General features: G+C 53.6%; 1 protein-coding gene across 2 annotated transcripts; it reads right to left on the reverse strand.

The window, feature by feature from the left end:
- Window positions 1–207: 207 nt before the first annotated feature.
- E2F1 (E2F transcription factor 1) lies at window positions 208–15,807 on the reverse strand. 2 transcript variants are annotated; one of them, XM_063600795.1, is made up of 7 exons: window positions 11,743–15,807; window positions 4,870–4,960; window positions 4,299–4,518; window positions 2,726–2,878; window positions 1,951–2,065; window positions 1,630–1,855; window positions 208–1,504 (listed from the first exon to the last, which is right to left on the reverse strand). In XM_063600795.1, exons 1-7 carry the CDS (start codon window positions 11,953–11,955, stop codon window positions 1,257–1,259), a joined length of 1,266 nt encoding a protein of 421 aa, XP_063456865.1. In that variant the 5' UTR covers window positions 11,956–15,807; the 3' UTR covers window positions 208–1,256. The 2 variants fall into 2 exon arrangements, with proteins under 2 accessions (XP_063456865.1, XP_034803571.1); XM_034947680.3 differs by lacking the exon at window positions 11,743–15,807 and adding an exon at window positions 10,540–11,001.
- Between the last annotated feature and the right edge of the window lie 536 nt (window positions 15,808–16,343).

Raw genomic sequence — 16,343 nt, forward strand, 5'->3', positions numbered from 1 at the left:
CTTGGCTTTCTACAACAAAAACCTTTACTGGATCTGCTTTTGAGTTAGGACCAAAACAGCGAGGAAGCTGACCTTTCTTCGAGTTATGAGGCTCAAATCAAATCGGGCACGGACAGGGAGAAGGGAAGTGGAGAATGGGCATTTCCCCAGCAACCTTGGCCTCTCCCGCCCCGAAATGTTCCCAACAGAGTCCCAAAACCCGGCCCAAACGTCATCAAAATATTTATTAAAACCAAAGCAGGAGGGAACAGAGCTGTTAGGAAGCAAATCAAAGTGCAGATTGGAGGGTGGGGCAGAGCAGTGGGGAGGCAGGCGCTTCAGACACTGCAGGAGGGACCACAGGGTCTGGGCTGGGGGAGGCCTTCACCACCCCTCCTGCCCACATCAGTGAAGGTCCCCCACTCACCTCTCCCATCTCATATCCATCCTGGGGGGCAGCTGGGGCCCTGAACTGGCCCCCTGGAGAGGGCCCACCCCACCATCCGACCACCCATGGCTGTCAGTCAGTCTGTCTCCCTCCCTCACTTTCCCAATAAATAAATCACCCAGGCCTCAGTTCCTTCAGTATGGGGCAGAAGAACAGCTCAGGGACCCCTGCCCTTGCTCAAGGTTAGAGGGAGTTGGGGTATCAACCCCACACCCCTCCTCCCCTTTGCTGATTCCCCAGGCTCACCAAAGAGGCCTCGATAAATAAATAACGCTCCATTAAAGCTTCAATCAGAAAAAACCTTTAAGACAGAAGTGCTCTCACCGTCCTACACGCCCAGCCAGCCAAAGCCTCCCCACCTGGCCTGGTCAGAGCACCAGATTCTGGGAGCAGGCACTGCCCTGGGCCTTGTGGGACCCCCAGAGCAAAAGGGCCGAAAGTGCAGTTAGAGCCCCCCCACGCGCACACATGGACTCATGCACACACATGTGGACACACTGGGGCGTGTCTGCAGTGCACACACAGAGGTGTATGTTCACCTTCATTCCCCGGTACATGCACACACACATGCTCACACACATTCACCCCCGGTACACACGTGTGGGTGTAGGCTGCATGCACATACACACCACACAGACTCCTTCCCTTCCTGGCTTGCTCAGCCTCCTAGCGGTAGCCAGACCCCAGAGCTAGAAGCTTCTGGAGACAGAGGAGAGGGGTATAAATTAAATGTTTCCAAACAGGCTGGGAGGACGGCCAGGGACAGGGGGCTCCAGGGCTGCAGAGACAAGGTGAGCATCTCTGGAAACCCTGGTCCCTCCAAGCCCTGTCAGAAATCCAGGGGGGTGAGGTCCCCAAAGTCACAGTCGAAGAGGTCTCTGATGCCCTCGCCCTCCTCGAGGCCGAAGTGGTAGTCGAGGGCCTCGTGGGGTGGGGAAAGGCTGATGAACTCCTCAGGGAGGAGGCCGGAGAAGTCCTCCCGCACATGCTCCAGGAGCGAGTCGGCCGCCACCAGCGGGGACAGGCGGTCCTCGTCCACGGGAGCCCGCAGGCTGCCCATCCGGGACAACAGCGGTTCTGGGGAGACGGGGAGCATCACAGGCCGGGGATGCCCCAGCAGGGAGGAAGGCAGGGGCTGTCGTGCCTGCCCACCCCCCAGAAGAGGGGCCCTGCCCCACCCCACCCACCTACCCATCACCCACCTTGCTCCAGGCTGAGTAGAGACTGGCTGGGATCTGTGGTGAGGGATGAGGGGAGAGATGATGGTGGTGGTGACACTATGGTGGCAGAGTCAGTGGCCCTGTTCTCCTCCTCAGAAGTGGCCTCCTGGGATGGGGTCTTCCCAGGGCTGATCCCACCTACGGTCTCCTCAGGGCACAGGAAAACATCGATCGGGCCTTGTTTGCTCTTAAGGGAGATCTGAAAGGTCTGGGTGGAAGCAGCAGGCAGGGTAAACTGAGGCCCAGGTGACCACCAGCACAGCCCAGCCCAACCCAGTTGGGCCCAGAGTTCCCAGATCTCACCTCCGAAGAGTCCACGGCTTGGAGCTGGGTCTCAGGAGGGGCTTTGATCACCATAACCATCTGCTCTGCAGGGTCTGCAATGCTACGAAGGTCCTGACACGTCACGTAGGCCAGGGTTGGCAGAGTCAAGGACCACATGACCTTTGACTTCTAGGGGGTCACTCACTCCAACAGCTCACAAGGCAGGGCTCACACCTGCCTAGTCACTCCTGTCCTCCCAACCTCCTACCCACTCAAAACCTACCTCACTCCTGAGTTTCAAGTTCCACATCTGTATAATGGAATCACTCTACCCATTGAATCCCAAGGTAATAATGGCTACCGGGAACGATTCCACGTAAAGTGTTCAACACAACTCCAGGCCTGGTGCTGGGAATTTATTTTTTAGAGGCAGGGTCTCGCTATGTCACCCAGGCTGGAGTGATGTGGCTCAACCAGAGCTCACTGCAGCCTCAAACTCCTGGGCTCAAGTGATCCTCCCACCTCAGCCTATTGAAGCACTAGGATTACAGGCATGAGCCACCGCACCTAGCCACTTTTCTTTTTTAATCTGTACAATTTCAGAATTGGATATTATTATTCCCCTTTTATAGATAAAACTGAGGCCGAGAGGTTAAGCAATTTATCCAGTGTCACAACAGTGAGAAAATGCTGAGCCAGGACTTGCAACCAAAATCAGAGCTCTCTCTTAAATCCAAGCCTCTCTAGTCCCACTTGGGTGGAGCCCCTGCCTGCTAAGCCTGCCTTCCACACCCTACGGCCAATCCAAGGATATCGCTGGCTGTCAGTGTCCTCGGAGAGCAGGCGCAGCTGCGCAGTACAGATATTCATCAGGTGGTCCAGCTGCTGCTCGCTCTCCTGCAGCTGTCGGAGGTCCTGGGTCAACCCCTCAAGCCGTCCGCCGACGCCCACTGTGGTGTGGCTGCCCCTGTGGGGAGGCACCAGGGAGGGTACGGTTAACAGCGATTGGCCCCTCTGGCCAGGAGCCCTGGGCCTCAGGACAGAGTCTGCTGTTGCCTCTGTTCTGTGAGGCCTAGGCAAGCCCTTGCTTCTCTCTGGGTCTGGCTCCTCAGCTGGGCTCCAAATCAGAGTGTCATGGGCTTGAAGTCTGGCCCGAATATAAACACCTACATGTCCCTCAACCAGGGCGGGATAAACAAATGATGGGACTGACATGCCACGAAATATTACACACGCACACACACATGCATTTCCAAGACATGCTGTCAAATGAAAAAAAAAAAAAAAAAAAAAAAAAAAAAAAAGGCTGGGCTTGATGGCTTATACCTATAATCCCAGCACTTTGGGGGGCTGAGGCCAGAGGATTGCTTGAGCCTCAGGAGTTTGAGACCAGCCTGGGCAACACAGTGAGACTCCGCCTCTACACAAAATCAAAGACATTAGCCAGACATGGTGGCATGTACTTGTAGTCCTAGCTACAGGTACAGAGCTTGAGCCCAGGAGGTTGAGGCTGCAGTGAGCTGTATTTGTGCCTCCATACTCCAGCCTGGGCGACAGAGCAACACCCTGTCTCAAACCACCCCCCTCCACCCAAAAAACCACAAAAGATGCAGAATGGAATGATCTACCAAAAAATGAAACAGCAGGTGTATCAAAGAAAGGGTAGTAGCAGGATGACTGGGGCGAAGGCGAGAGGGGGAAAATAAAACAAGAATAAAATATCTATGCCAGACAGATCTCACCGAGGGCATGAGAAGCCAGGATAGTGGTGACCTGGCGGTGTGAGGGGTTGGCAATGACTGGAAAGGGGCACAAGAGAACCTTCTAGGGTGTTGAAAATGCTCTTATCTTGATCTGAATGGTGGCAACCCAGATGAATAAATATATAAACCTGCGCGGGGCGCAGTGGCTCACGCCTGTAATCCCAGCACTTTGGGAGGCTGAGGCAGGCAGATCACCTGAGATCAGGAGTTCGAGACCAGACTGGCCAACATGGTGAAACCCCGTTTCTACTACAAATACAAAAAGTAGCTGGGCATGGTGGCAGGCACCTGTATCCCCAGCTATTCAGGAGGCTGAGGCAGGAGAAGCACCTGAACCTGGGAGGTAGAGGTTACAGTGAGCTGAGATTGCACCACTGCACTCCAGCCTGGGTGACAGAGTGAAACTCCATCTAAAAAAGAAAAAAGTAAAGCTGCAACTGAGGTGGATATGTAAGATTTGTGTGCTTTTTACCATCTATCATCTCAGGGAAGCTACCTCTCCTCTCTGAGCCCGTTTCCCCAGCTATAAGATGGGGATGCAGGCAGCCACAGTGGGTATTACTACCAGCTCCTCCAGGCTGGCATGGGCAGGTGTGCCTGCCCTCCTGTGTGGCCGGTACCTACAGCCACTGGATGTGGTTCTTGGACTTCTTGGCAATGAGCTGGATGCCCTCAAGGACGTTGGTGATGTCATAGATGCGCCGCTTCTGCACCTTCAGCACCTCGGCAGCCCAGTTCAGGTCGACGACACCGTCAGCCGAGTGGCTCAGCAGCTCCAGGAAGCGCTTGGTGGTCAGATTCAGTGAGGTCTCATAGCGTGACTTCTCCCCCGGGGATTTCACACCTGCGGGGGTGTGGTCAGGCAAGACAGGGCCCTTCAGCATCCACCCCCACCTCCAGCCAGGCCTGCCACTCTGGCAGTGCAGGGCAGCAGGATGATGGGGGCCGGGGGACAGCCAGCTCCTTCCCCTTGGCGAGGCCAACCACAGCATTCTTCTTCTGGCTGGGGAACTCCTCACCCCTCAGGGCCTGGAGAAACCAAGCCAGGTGGCCACTCCAACTGCCCATCAGGGTCCTCAGAGGCCTGGCTCAAGCCCGACAAGCCAGACGTTAGCTTGCAAGCATGTTTGTCTGTTCACATCCCTAACCTGGGCCTGGTCACAGGGGGTCTGCCCAGCCCAAGCTCCATAGGTACCTTTTCCTGGATGGCGGCCTCTGCCCCGAGCTGGCCCACTGCTCTCGGCCAGGTACTGATGGTCAGTTTCCAGGTCCAGCCTCCGCTTCACCTGTGGCGAAAACGGGAGGATGCCCAGTAACCAGGAGTGAGGCCAGAAGAGACCTGGCTTAAGGCTGGGTGCCTCTGGGCTACCCTCGCCTCAGTTTCTCTAGCAGGATGCCTGAGTGTGTGACTGAGGGAGATCAGAGGGGACACAGCCTGAGAGTCACAGTCCTACCACACAGGACATTCCATTTTCACCACTTCTCTGGGGTCTAGCGGTGGATTTAAAACACATCCGCAAACTTTCTGATCCTTCTTCAAAAGATGAAGCCTAATTCTCCTCCCCTTATGAGCCAGATCTGGTAACTTGCTTCTGGGGATGAATGAATGGAATGTGGTGGAAGGGATGGCCTGTCACTTTTGAGACTGGGTCAGAGGCGCTGGAGCTTCCTCCTTGCTCTGTATTGGGTCACTTACTCTGCCATGTCATATGGGCACTCAAGTAGCCCTAATGATGGGCAAGAAACCATGGCCTCCTCCCAACAGCAACACTTAGTCACAACTTCTGTTAGCAGCCAGAACCCAAACACTGGCTGAATCTCCAGAGACCCCAAGCCAGAGCTGGATAAGTCTTCCCTGAATTCCTGACCCACAAAAACTATATAATAAATGTTTGTTGTTTTAAGGCACTATTTTTTTTTCTTTTTTAGACAGGGTATCGCTCTGTTGACTATGCTGGAGTGCAGTGGTATGATCACAACTCCCTGCAGCCTAGACTTCCTGGGCTCAAGCAATCCTCCCACCTCGGCCTTCCAAACAGCTGGGACCACAGGTGCATCCCTCCAAGACCAGCTAACTTTTCTATTTCTCGTAGAGATGGGGTCTCCCTATGTTGCCCAGACTGGTCTCAAACTCCTAGGCTCAAGCAATTCTCCTATCTCAGCCTTCACTGTAGTCGTGCTGGAACTAGTCAGCCACCATGCCCAGCGAAGCCACTGATTACATAGGTCCCTCGGCTAAATCACCTTCTCTCTGGTTTTTGACTAATCTATACGCATGGTAGCAGCTGGTGCTCATCAAGTTCCTTGCATCCATTAGTTCATTCCATTCAACGGACTGGCTGTATAAAAATGGCCCCATTTTCCAGATAAGGCAACTAAAGCCCAGGGAGGCCCAGGAAGTGGTAGAGTCAGGATTTGTACCCAAGACGGTCTGAGGAAGAACCCAAGCTCTAACCACTCTGGCTTAGTTCAGACACTCCAGGATTGGGACTGTCCTGGAGGTCTCACAGGCTGCTCAAAAGTACCCGGACCAAAACCAGACTGATCTTCCCCTCCACCATCCACAGGGTTTCCTGAGCTAGAGTTTCTGACCTGTCACCCTCCTCACATGCAGCTACCAAGAACTGCTCATCACCACGGTGATCACCACCTTCCCAGTGGGCTGCTGAGCAGACTCCACACTGGTCTCCCTGCCTCTGCTGCAGCCAGTCCTCCTACAAACCTTACCATGCTGCCGCCCCTGCTTAAGGCCTTCCTCCAGCTCCCCATTGCCTTCGTACTCTCATCTGCCACTGCTTCTCTAGAGGAACCCGAGTCACATTTTCCCAGAAATCTAGACTGCCCTTGCATCCCTCCCACCCTCCCCACTTCACGCCTGCTCCCTCTACCTCTGTGGGCAGAAACCTTACCCATCAGCTAGGAGATGTCACCTCTTCTCCCTCTGAACTGCCTCAAACCCAACCTTTTGCCACATTCTGTCTCTCCCTACACATTTCTGCAGATGTATCTATCTCACCCTCAGAGGTGTCTGAATCACTTGAGAATCTATAGTGTCTGCCATGGAGCCTGGCATCAACAAATGTTTGCTGAATGAACCCCCCCCATGCTGATGAACCACTCCCTCTTGTGCACATTCACTGACTTTTGAAGGCACCCAGGGGAAAGAAGAGCTGCTGTGCTCTAAGCACTGTGTACTCAACTGCTTCCCCTGCAACCCTCCGGCCACCTTTTGGCAGGTGCTATGATGGCCTCCACCTGAGAGGCCACACAGTGAGAGGTGGACCCAGGACTTGCACCCTAGGGGGCTGGTACAGAGCCCACACTCATACCCGCCACGTGCCCCACCTCCCCAGAACCCAGCCAGAATGTATCCCCCTCCATACTCGCCCCTGGGGCCCAAACCCTAGCATGCTTCTGCCATCTGCACCCCTTGCCTTCTCCCTGGGATCCCCACCCTTGTCCACCCCTGAAGACAGGTCAGTGCCACGCCCTAAAACAAAGGCTTGAGTGGATGCCATTTCTGCCACTTCTCCCTAGATAAACACTGGCAGAGGGGCCCCGAAACGCAGGGGTGAAGACATTCACTGCTGAAAAAATCTGGATGACTCGAACACCCATCCATGAAGGGGGTCACGAAAGCTGTGGTTTGTTTAGCCCCTTGAATACCACGCAGCTGTCAAGGACCGAGGCAGGTTGACAAGAATCCCCTCACACATACAGACAAGCAAAACACTGTCACGGGGCGATATATTTATATGATCCCTTTTGGATTAAAAAGCTCATGAAACTTTTCTCTGGTTCAGTTTCTATTATTATAGAATACATTTCAGGGCAGCCTCTGGGAGGACTGTGGGAGACCAGTGCCATATCTGAATGGTGTGAATGATACAGGAAAAACTACAATTTTTAAAACTTTAAAAAACAAAAACTGTCACAACCACCACAAACAAAAATAGCCTTAGGGAAAAAAAGGAAAAAAATGAATAGGGCTGGGATCCTGCCGTCAACTTTCTAGTATCTTAAGAGTTAAGTTTTTGGCCAGGCGCAGTGGCTCACGCCTGTAATCCTGGCACTTTGGGAGGCCGAGGCGGGCAGATCACTTGAGGTCAGGAGTTCAAGACCAGCCTGACCAATATGGTGAAACCCCATCTCTACCAAAAATACAAAAATTAGCCGGGTATGGTGGTGCACGCCTGTAGTCCCAGCTACTCGGGAGGCTGAGGCAGAAGAATCGCTTGAACCCAGGAGGCAGAGGTTGCGGTGAGCCGAGATGGCGCCACTGTACTCCAACCTAGGTGACAGAGCGAGACTTCATCTCAAAAAAAAAAAAAAGAGTTAAGAGTTAAGTTTTCAGCTGGGCATGGTGACTCACACCTGTAATCCCAGCACTTTGAGAGGCTGAGACAGTCAGATTGTCTGAACTCAGGAGTTCAAGACTAGCCTAGGCAACATGGCAAGACCCTCTCTCTACTAAAAATACAAAAATTGGCTGGGCATGGTGGTACACGCCTGTAATCCCAGCTACTCGGGAGGCTGAGGCACAGAATAGCTTGAACCTGGGAGGCAGAGGTTGCAGTGAGCCGCAATCACGCCACTGCACTCCAGCCTGGGTAACAGAATGAGACCCTGTCTCCAAAAAAAATAAATAAATAAATAAAAAAGTTAAGTTTTCTACAATAAACATGTATTATAGTTATAATACTTGAGTTTGTGGAAGTGGACAGGCAGGGCCAAGAGGAATGGCTGAATTGCACAGAGCCTCGTATACAGAATGCCTGCTGGTATAGAAGCTAAGCCTGTAGCTTATTTCAAGGACTGTGCCAGACAAATGCCAGTGCAGAGAGGCCAAAAGCCAAACCTGTGGACTTTCTGGACTTCAGTTCCAGAATGGTGCCAGCCTCCTGGCCCTTAAGTACACTGGGGGCCAGGGCTCCTTGTCTCTGGGCCTAGTGCCTCCTGGGCATTCACTAACTCAACAACTGTTGAATGAACGGAATGCCCAGGCCAATGAGCCTGCCCCTGACAGGTGGAGTGGAGGGCATTTTTCTTTGCCCCTGTCCCTCCCTTTGATCCTAGAACCCATAATCCTGTTCAGATCTTTGAGGACAAGACCCTCAGGTTGTTAGGTTTCCGCAGACCTGAGCCTTCTATAATGCTTGTCACACAGCTGAATGGAAGATGCTTGCCCAGGTCCCAAGTGGTACCCGCAGGAACAGGCCCCTGGAGTACAGGAGACAGGCCACCTGGCCCACCCCTGGTACAACCCCCTCCCACCCACTCATTAAGAGGGAGGGCCCCTAAAAGCCCTTCTTGCCCTTTCTTCAACCTGTATCAGCATCCCCAGGAAGCAAGGCATCCCAGAGGTCAACCTCAGAGGAAACGCAGACTGCTCTCCCCACTCAAGAGCAGAATGACATGGGAAGAGTCTAACATCTCTAGGCCTCAGCTTCCCAATCTGTAAAAAGGGACTGCTGCTGATGGGGTTAAATGAGTTAATTAAGTAAAGTGCTTGGCACAGAGCCTGGCACACAAGACATCCTCAAAACAATGGTGGCTGCTATTGTTATTATTATTAGTATTGTGGTGATTCCGGAAGGCAGCACTGGGCATGGGGCCAAGGGGGTTGGGGGAGCCTCCTCAGGATGCCTCAGGGACCAGCTGCCACCCACACCCCCATCAGCAGTTAGGCAGCTTCTACCTCCTTGTCCTGAGTCCTGCCTCACCCCTCCCACTTGCTCCAAGTTCCCTGCTGAGACCCCATCCTGCCTGGCCAGACCCCGCCTGCACACCAGAGCCCCACCTTCACCCATAGGCTGCGCCAGTCAAACTGGTCTCCACACCCTGCCCTGTGCCCCACAGTTCCCAGCTCCAGGCTTCTACGCCTCCAATCCCTTCTCCCACTGGAATTCAGCCGCCTCTTCTGGGCCCTCCAGTCTGAATTCGTCTTGAGCTCAGCGATCAGGGAGGGCTTTATTAAAGGATCTCCCTGAGACATTTTCTCTCCTGGCACTGGGGGCCTCCTCTCCAGCTCCCAGAGGCCCAGCCCACCTAGTCCTTCTACAGAGACTCAGGGGTCGGCCTGCCTGATTAATGAGGTTCCATGGCAACCAGGGCCCGGGAGGGTGGAGGGTGGCAGATGGAAGGACAGGCAGAGGGAGGGGATCAGCAGCTGGTCCAGCTGCCCCGCCCCTGCAGAGAAGGCCTCCCAGCCAGGAGGGCTGTCCCCAGAGGCCTGGCCGGCCAGGCCTGCACCTGGCAGTCAGCATCGAGGCAGGAAGGAGGGTCTCCTCAATGGCTCACCAACGGTTAGGCCCCAGGACTTTCCTCCGCCCCGCCTTCACTTCCCCTAGCAGCTGTGCTCACTACCGAGATGCAAATTCTGAGCTGAAGCCAGCAGGCCTCAGTTCAAATCCCAGCCCCACCACCTGCAGCCGTGTGACCAGGGGCAAGTCACTTTCCCTCTCTGGGCCTCAGTTCCTCCTCCGTCAGATGGGCACAGTGACAACACAGCTCACAGCGGGGTTGTGAGCTTTAGCTGGCTTGAAGTCGCCCAAAGGCCTGGCATGCAGTAAACGCCAGTTGAATACACGTGGGCTATTATTATCACTGAGTCCGACGCTGGGGAGGATCCGGTGAGGAAGCTGAGGCGCAGAGCACAGAGCAGCAAACAGGGACCGGCCCGAGGTCACCCCGCACCCCAGGGCGGGGCCCGGAGGCCCAACCCCGGCTCTGCACCGCCCAGCCTGGGCGCCTCAGTCAACCCCTCCCCCGCCCCCTGCCGCCTCCAGGCCAAACACGGCGCCCTCCCGGGTCTGCGCGGGGGGCACAGGCGGCGCTGTCGGCGCGGCGTCCCTGGGGTCCGTACCGGCGGGCGGCCGAGCGCGGGGCGCGGCGCACTGGGTGTGGGCCGGGGCGCCTGCGGTGTGGCGAAGAGCAGCAGGTCAGGGTCGCAGGGGCCGGCAGCGGGCGCCGCGGGGCCGGTGGGAGCCGGCGGGGCGCTGGCGTCCTGCGCGGCGGAGATGATGACGATCTGCGAGGAGTCGAGCAGCCGCAGCGCGCCGGCCCCGAGCAGGGCCTCCAGCGCCGGCGCGCATGGGCCGCCCGCAGGGGCCCCGGCCAAGGCCATGACGCTCACGGCCCGCGCGGCCCGGGTGACAGGCGGCGACGGCGGCGCGGGCCCATGGCGGCAGGCCTCGGCGAGGGCTCGATCCCGCTCCGCCCCCGGCCGCCGCTGCCTGCAAAGTCCCGGCCACTTTTACGCGCCAAATCCTTTTTGCCGCGAAAGAGCCACGAGCCGCCGAGCGCCGCCACAATTGGCTGCCCCGGCCGTGACGAGAACAACGGCGGCGGTTCCTATTGGCTTTAACGCGCCGGACCCGGCGGCGAGGGGCGGGATGGGGCGGCGGCGCGGGGCGGTGCGGCCAATGGCGGGGCGGGGCGCGCGCAGGCTTTGTCCGGATGGTACCAGGCGCGGTCTGACTCCCCGCCCCCAGCCCGGGCGTCCCCTGCTGGAGGCGTGGGGACACGGGAACACAGGCCCCGCCCCGCCCCGCCCCGACGCTCCCGCATCCCACTGACCTTTCTATAGTGCAGGTTCAGAACAGAGCCTCTCTTCTGCACGTGACCCTCAACCTGTAGCCCCCAACAGCCTCAGCTTAGATTTCCAGAGACTGTCCCCTCTTCTTTTCAGGATCATCAGTTCCACAGCCCAGCCATCAGCCACCTCTTCCATCCTCAACTTGCCTCACCCATGACATTATCCTAATCCTGCACCCAGCCCTATCCCGCTCACCCAGAGCCCAAGCTGAAGAGCGGTGCCTGGAAATGGCGAGGGGGACGTCGGGCTTTCCTGCAAGTCCCATTTTAGCCAAAATCTCCAACAGCCAACGTATAGCATCTGCTTGAACTCATTCATTCCCTCACTCATTCAACAAACGTTTGGAGAGCTTGCTCTGTGCCCCATCCTTAATTCGTGGCCCTAAGGAGCTCACAGTCCAGTAGACAGGGGAACAGAAAGGTAACAGATGTTTACAATACGATGAAGCGGCGTCTGGGCGCGGTGGCTCACCCCCGGAATCCCTGTAATCAGCTGGCGGGGTGGATCGCATGAGCCCAGGAGTTCGAGACCAGCCTGATCAACATGGTGAAGACCCATCTCTACAAAAAATACAAAAATTAGCCAGGCATGGTGGCGTGTGCCCGTAGTCCCAGCTACTTGGGAGGCTGAGGTGGGAGGATTGCTTGAGCCCGAGAAGTCGAGGCTGCAGTGAGCTATGATCATGCCACTGCACACCAGCCTGGGCGACAGAGCAAGATCCTGTCTCTAAAACAAAAAAAGAAAACACATCACTTCTAGGGAGCCCTCCCAAGGATTTACTCACTTCCTCTATTGCCCACTGCTGCCTCTGCTCCAATGCTGACCACACACACTCCTTTTCTCCATCTGCCTCCCCTGCCAATCTAGGAGCTCAGTAGCGACTCCTCCCAACACTGGTCTGGCCCAGAGCAGGCGCTGAGAAACGTTATGAAAGAAACAGAGGCTAAGCCAGAGGCTGCCTAGACTGTGACAAGGAGACCACGGTTCTGCAAGGGTGGTCCTTAGGCCACTGGCTTCAGAACCACGTGGTCACTTGCTAATTTTGGGCCCACCCTGGCCTTGCCAATTTAAAATCTCTAGGTGCCCAGGAATCTGCATTTTAACAATGCCATGTCCCCTTTCCAGGTGATATTTGTTATTCTTTTTCTTTTTTCTTTTTTTTTTTTTTTTTTTTTTGACACTTAGGGAATTAGAAAAGCCAGTATCTTATTTTTTTTTTTTCCTATTTATTTTATATAGACGAGGTCTCACTATGTTGCCCAGGGTAGTCTCAAACCCCTGGGCTCAAGAGATCCTCCCGCCTCAGCCTCCAGCATAGCTGGTACTCCAGGTGACTGCCACCTCACCAAGCTTCCAGGTTATTTTTATGCATACTCACATTTGAAAGCAAACTGGTGTACCAGCATAATCAAAATGAGTGGTGCAGCCTCAAATCACAGCTCCTGAGGATGCTTCTCACCCTTAGTTTCAAATGGGCACACAGACCTTGCCCTGGCCCCTTCCAGGGTTGCCAGGAGAATGAAAAGCATAAGGAAGTGTTTTACAAACTATGAGGTGGTTTAGGAAATCAGGAGTTGTTTTCCCCTCCAATGAGTAGTTTCTGAAATTACTCATTGCAAATCCTAGAATGTATCATAGCTAGAAGGGACCACAGAGACCACATAAGCCTCTTGCTGTATGGATAGGAAAACTGAGGCCCTTTCAGGAGAAAGTAACTGTGAAGCCAACCAGTGACCAAATTGGGCCTACACTGCATTCCCAGCCCTGAGGTCTGCCTGTCCTGTCCCCCTTCCCCATCCCCTCTCCATAAAGAAGCTGAGGGGTAGGTCCCATTCTAAACAACCAACACAGGTGCTGGCAGAGAGCAAGAGAAACCAGCACATTCCCATTCCAGATGGAAAGAGTGTCCTTTCCCTGCACCTTCCCACAGGGTCCCAGTAACACTAACATTCATTTGTGTAAAGCCCTCTCAAACCCAAGTCATTCAACAAACACTTATTAAGCACCTATTATATACCAAGCATTGTGCTGGTTTAACTGTGGTGGCTGGCAAAGAGAGATGTCTATTATTATTGCTCCATTTTATGATGAGGAAATTTGAGGCCAAAAGGGCCTGAGTTTACCAAGTAGATGAAAAGGTTATTTTTCAGGCTTGATGAGGCTGAGGTTGGGGGTTTTCCAAAGTCCTGCCCGCCCCAGAGTATTCAAGTACACATCCAGGTAGAAGTAGGCGCCCTCCTTCCCACAATCCTTCAGGTCCTGCTGAAGCAGAAAGGAGTGAAGACCAGCATTCCTAGCATGAAACTGAGGAAGAGATAAGGGCCTTCTGTACCTATTAATACCTACTTGAAAGCAGAAAAGCCTGATAGATGAGGCCCCTTGGCCCTAAGCCTGGCAGCTCCCGATAACGCTGTTCTCAATGTCAACAGTTTTCAAAAAACAGTTTCCAAAAAATCCACAGTCACTGGGCAGCCACTTCCATTGATGATCTCCTTTCAACCCCATAATCCCGTAAGTAAGCTTGTTTATCCACATGGTGCAGGAAGGAGGAGGCTCAGAGAGGGGCATTCATAGCTCAAGGTCACACAGCAGAACTGAGATGAGAACTTCACTTGTCCCACTGCAAAACCCAGGACCTGCCCTTGCCACCCTCTGTAAATACCCCAAAAGCCAGGCTCAGGGCTGTCAAGATTATAAAGTGTAGTTTCTAAAGGGTATTATGGTGGATAGTGGCTTGGTTCATAGGTGCTTATTTCCATCACCACCTTCACCAACCAAACTAGAGGAGTTCGAGGGGATGCAATCTCTTGGGCCCACAATCCTGTGCCTGGAGACCTCTTTCCCTTGGTTCTTTCCAAGAAGCAGAGTGGTGTAGAGGTGATAGCATGGGCTTCTAAATCAGGTGGGTGTAATCAGAAATCTTGGTCAACATGACCTTGGACAAGTCAATTCACTTCATTCAATCCACAGATATTTACTGAGCAGGTACCTATTATGTGTCAGACATTGTGCTAGGTGCTGGGGACACAGTTATAAGTAAAACAGACCCCTGGAACTCACAGTCCAGTGGGAAAGTTAGGAATTATTTCTCTGTCACTGCACAGTATGCTTGTTAAGAAGTTTGACAAGTGACACAAATAATTTAAACCTATTTATTCCACAAACAGCACCTCCCCTAAGCATACATTCTTAGCTTACAAAAAAACAAAAAGTCACCAAACATGAATATCCAATCATGATAAGGAATGCATAATTGGGAGAAAAGATTCTGTGATGACTTAATTTTATGAAGGGCACAGAGATGTCCATTGTTGAGTTCTGGCAGAGGGAGGTGGGGGGTTTTGCATCTGCAACAATCCCTCAATGCTACCCTGACTGACAGTTTACTGTCCCTGGAGATATTCTGTCACTGTGCCAGTTCTGGCTGTATCTGAACAGACCTCTTGCCCATCCAAAAGGCGGTCTAACATAGAAACAAGCCTTTGGAGTCGGGTGGCCCCCAACCCTGTGGCTTCCCGCCTCTGTGATCTTGGGGAAGTGATTCACCCTCTTGAAGAGCTTTGCTTGCCTCATCTGCAGAACAACAGATAACAGCTTCTTTACACGATGCGTGTCAAAGTTTAAGAAAACAAAACAAGCAGAGTTTGCAAACTGGCCCCCAGATATAACTCAATTTGCCCATAGAAGATTTTTCTTGAATTATGAATTTGTTTTAAGATTTGAGGAAATTGGAAAATACCATATAAAAATTAACATGTCTGGCTTTTCTTTCTCTTTTCTTTTTTTTTTTGAGACGGAGTTTCACTATTGTTGCCCAGGCTGGAGTGCAGTGGTGTGATCTCGGCTCACCACAACCTCCGCCTCCCGGGTTCAAGTGATTCTCCTGCCTCAGCCTCCCCAGTAACTGGGATTACAGGCGCCTGCCACCAAGCCTGGCTAATTTTGTATTTTTAGTAAAGACGGGGTTTCTCCATGTTGGTCAGGCTGTTCTTGAACTCCTGACCTCAGGTGATCCGCCCGCCTCGGGTTCCCAAAGTGCTGGGATTATAGGCGTGTGCCACCATACCAGGCTAATTTTTGTATTTTTAGTAGAGACGGGGTTTCACCATGTTGGCCAGGCTGGTCTGGAACTCCTGACCTCAGATGATCCACCCGCCTCAGCCTCCCAAAGTGCTGGGATTACAGGCGTGAGCCACCACGCTCGGCCTCTGGCTTTCTTTTCAAACAGCAGTATCTGGCTATACTGGCCAGGCCATCACGGTGCTAAACAGTTGTTGTCCCCCAGCTAGCCAGGGCCTTACCCTCCAGGCCACCAGAGTCCTTCCCTGGCATGCCTCACTCAGTTCTTGCCCTGCCATTCCAGGGATGAACAGCCACCCCTCATGTACAGTGCCTGGCACAGAGTGAGCACCCAAAAAATGTGAGCTACTGTTAGTCTTATTACCGCCAAGGAACTGACTGGTACCAGCACAGCTTCTCTGCCTTGCAAGTAACCAAAGATAACATATGGACAGGCCGGGTGTCGTGGCCCATGCCTGTAATTCCAGCACTTTGGGAGGCCGAGGCAGGTGGATCATCTGAGGTCAGGAGTTCGAGACCAGCCTGGCCAACATGGTGAAACCCCGTCTCTACTAAAAATACAAAAATTAGCTGGGCGTGGTGGTGTGCACCTGTAATCCCAGCTACACAGGTGGCTGAGGCAGGAGAATTGCTTGAACCTGGGAGGCAGAGGTTGCAGTGAGCCAAGACTACACCATTGCACTCCAGTCTGGGCAACAAGAGTGAAACTCCATCTAAAAACAAACAAACAAACAAACAACAACAACAAAAACATGGACATAGAAGAGAGGGAAAAGTGGATATTCGTGGCTGGGCGCGGTGGCTCACGCCTGTAATTCCAGCACTTTGGGAAGCCGAGGTGGGTGGATCACCTGAGGTCAGGAGTTCGAGAGCAGCCTGACCAACATGGTGAAACCCCATCTCTATTAAAAATACAAAAATTAGCTGGGTGTGGTGGCGGGCGACTGTAATCCCAGCAACTCAGGAGGCTGAGGCAGAAGAATCACTTGAAC

The sequence above is a fragment of the Pan paniscus genome, chromosome 21 (assembly GCF_029289425.2).
Source record: "Pan paniscus chromosome 21, NHGRI_mPanPan1-v2.0_pri, whole genome shotgun sequence".
NCBI lineage: Eukaryota > Metazoa > Chordata > Mammalia > Primates > Hominidae > Pan > Pan paniscus.

Bases quoted from the DNA above. Each gene is read 5' to 3' on its own strand.
- E2F1 (XM_034947680.3), bottom strand. From the start codon at position 10,800: ATGGCCTTGGCCGGGGCCCCTGCGGGCGGCCCATGCGCGCCGGCGCTG. The intron at 2,879-4,298 runs GTAGGTACCGGC...GCCTCCCCACAG, and splicing joins AAGAACCACATCCAGTGGCT to GGGCAGCCACACCACAGTGG. The intron at 1,505-1,629 runs GTGGGTGATGGG...CCGTCTCCCCAG, and splicing joins TCTACTCAGCCTGGAGCAAG to AACCGCTGTTGTCCCGGATG.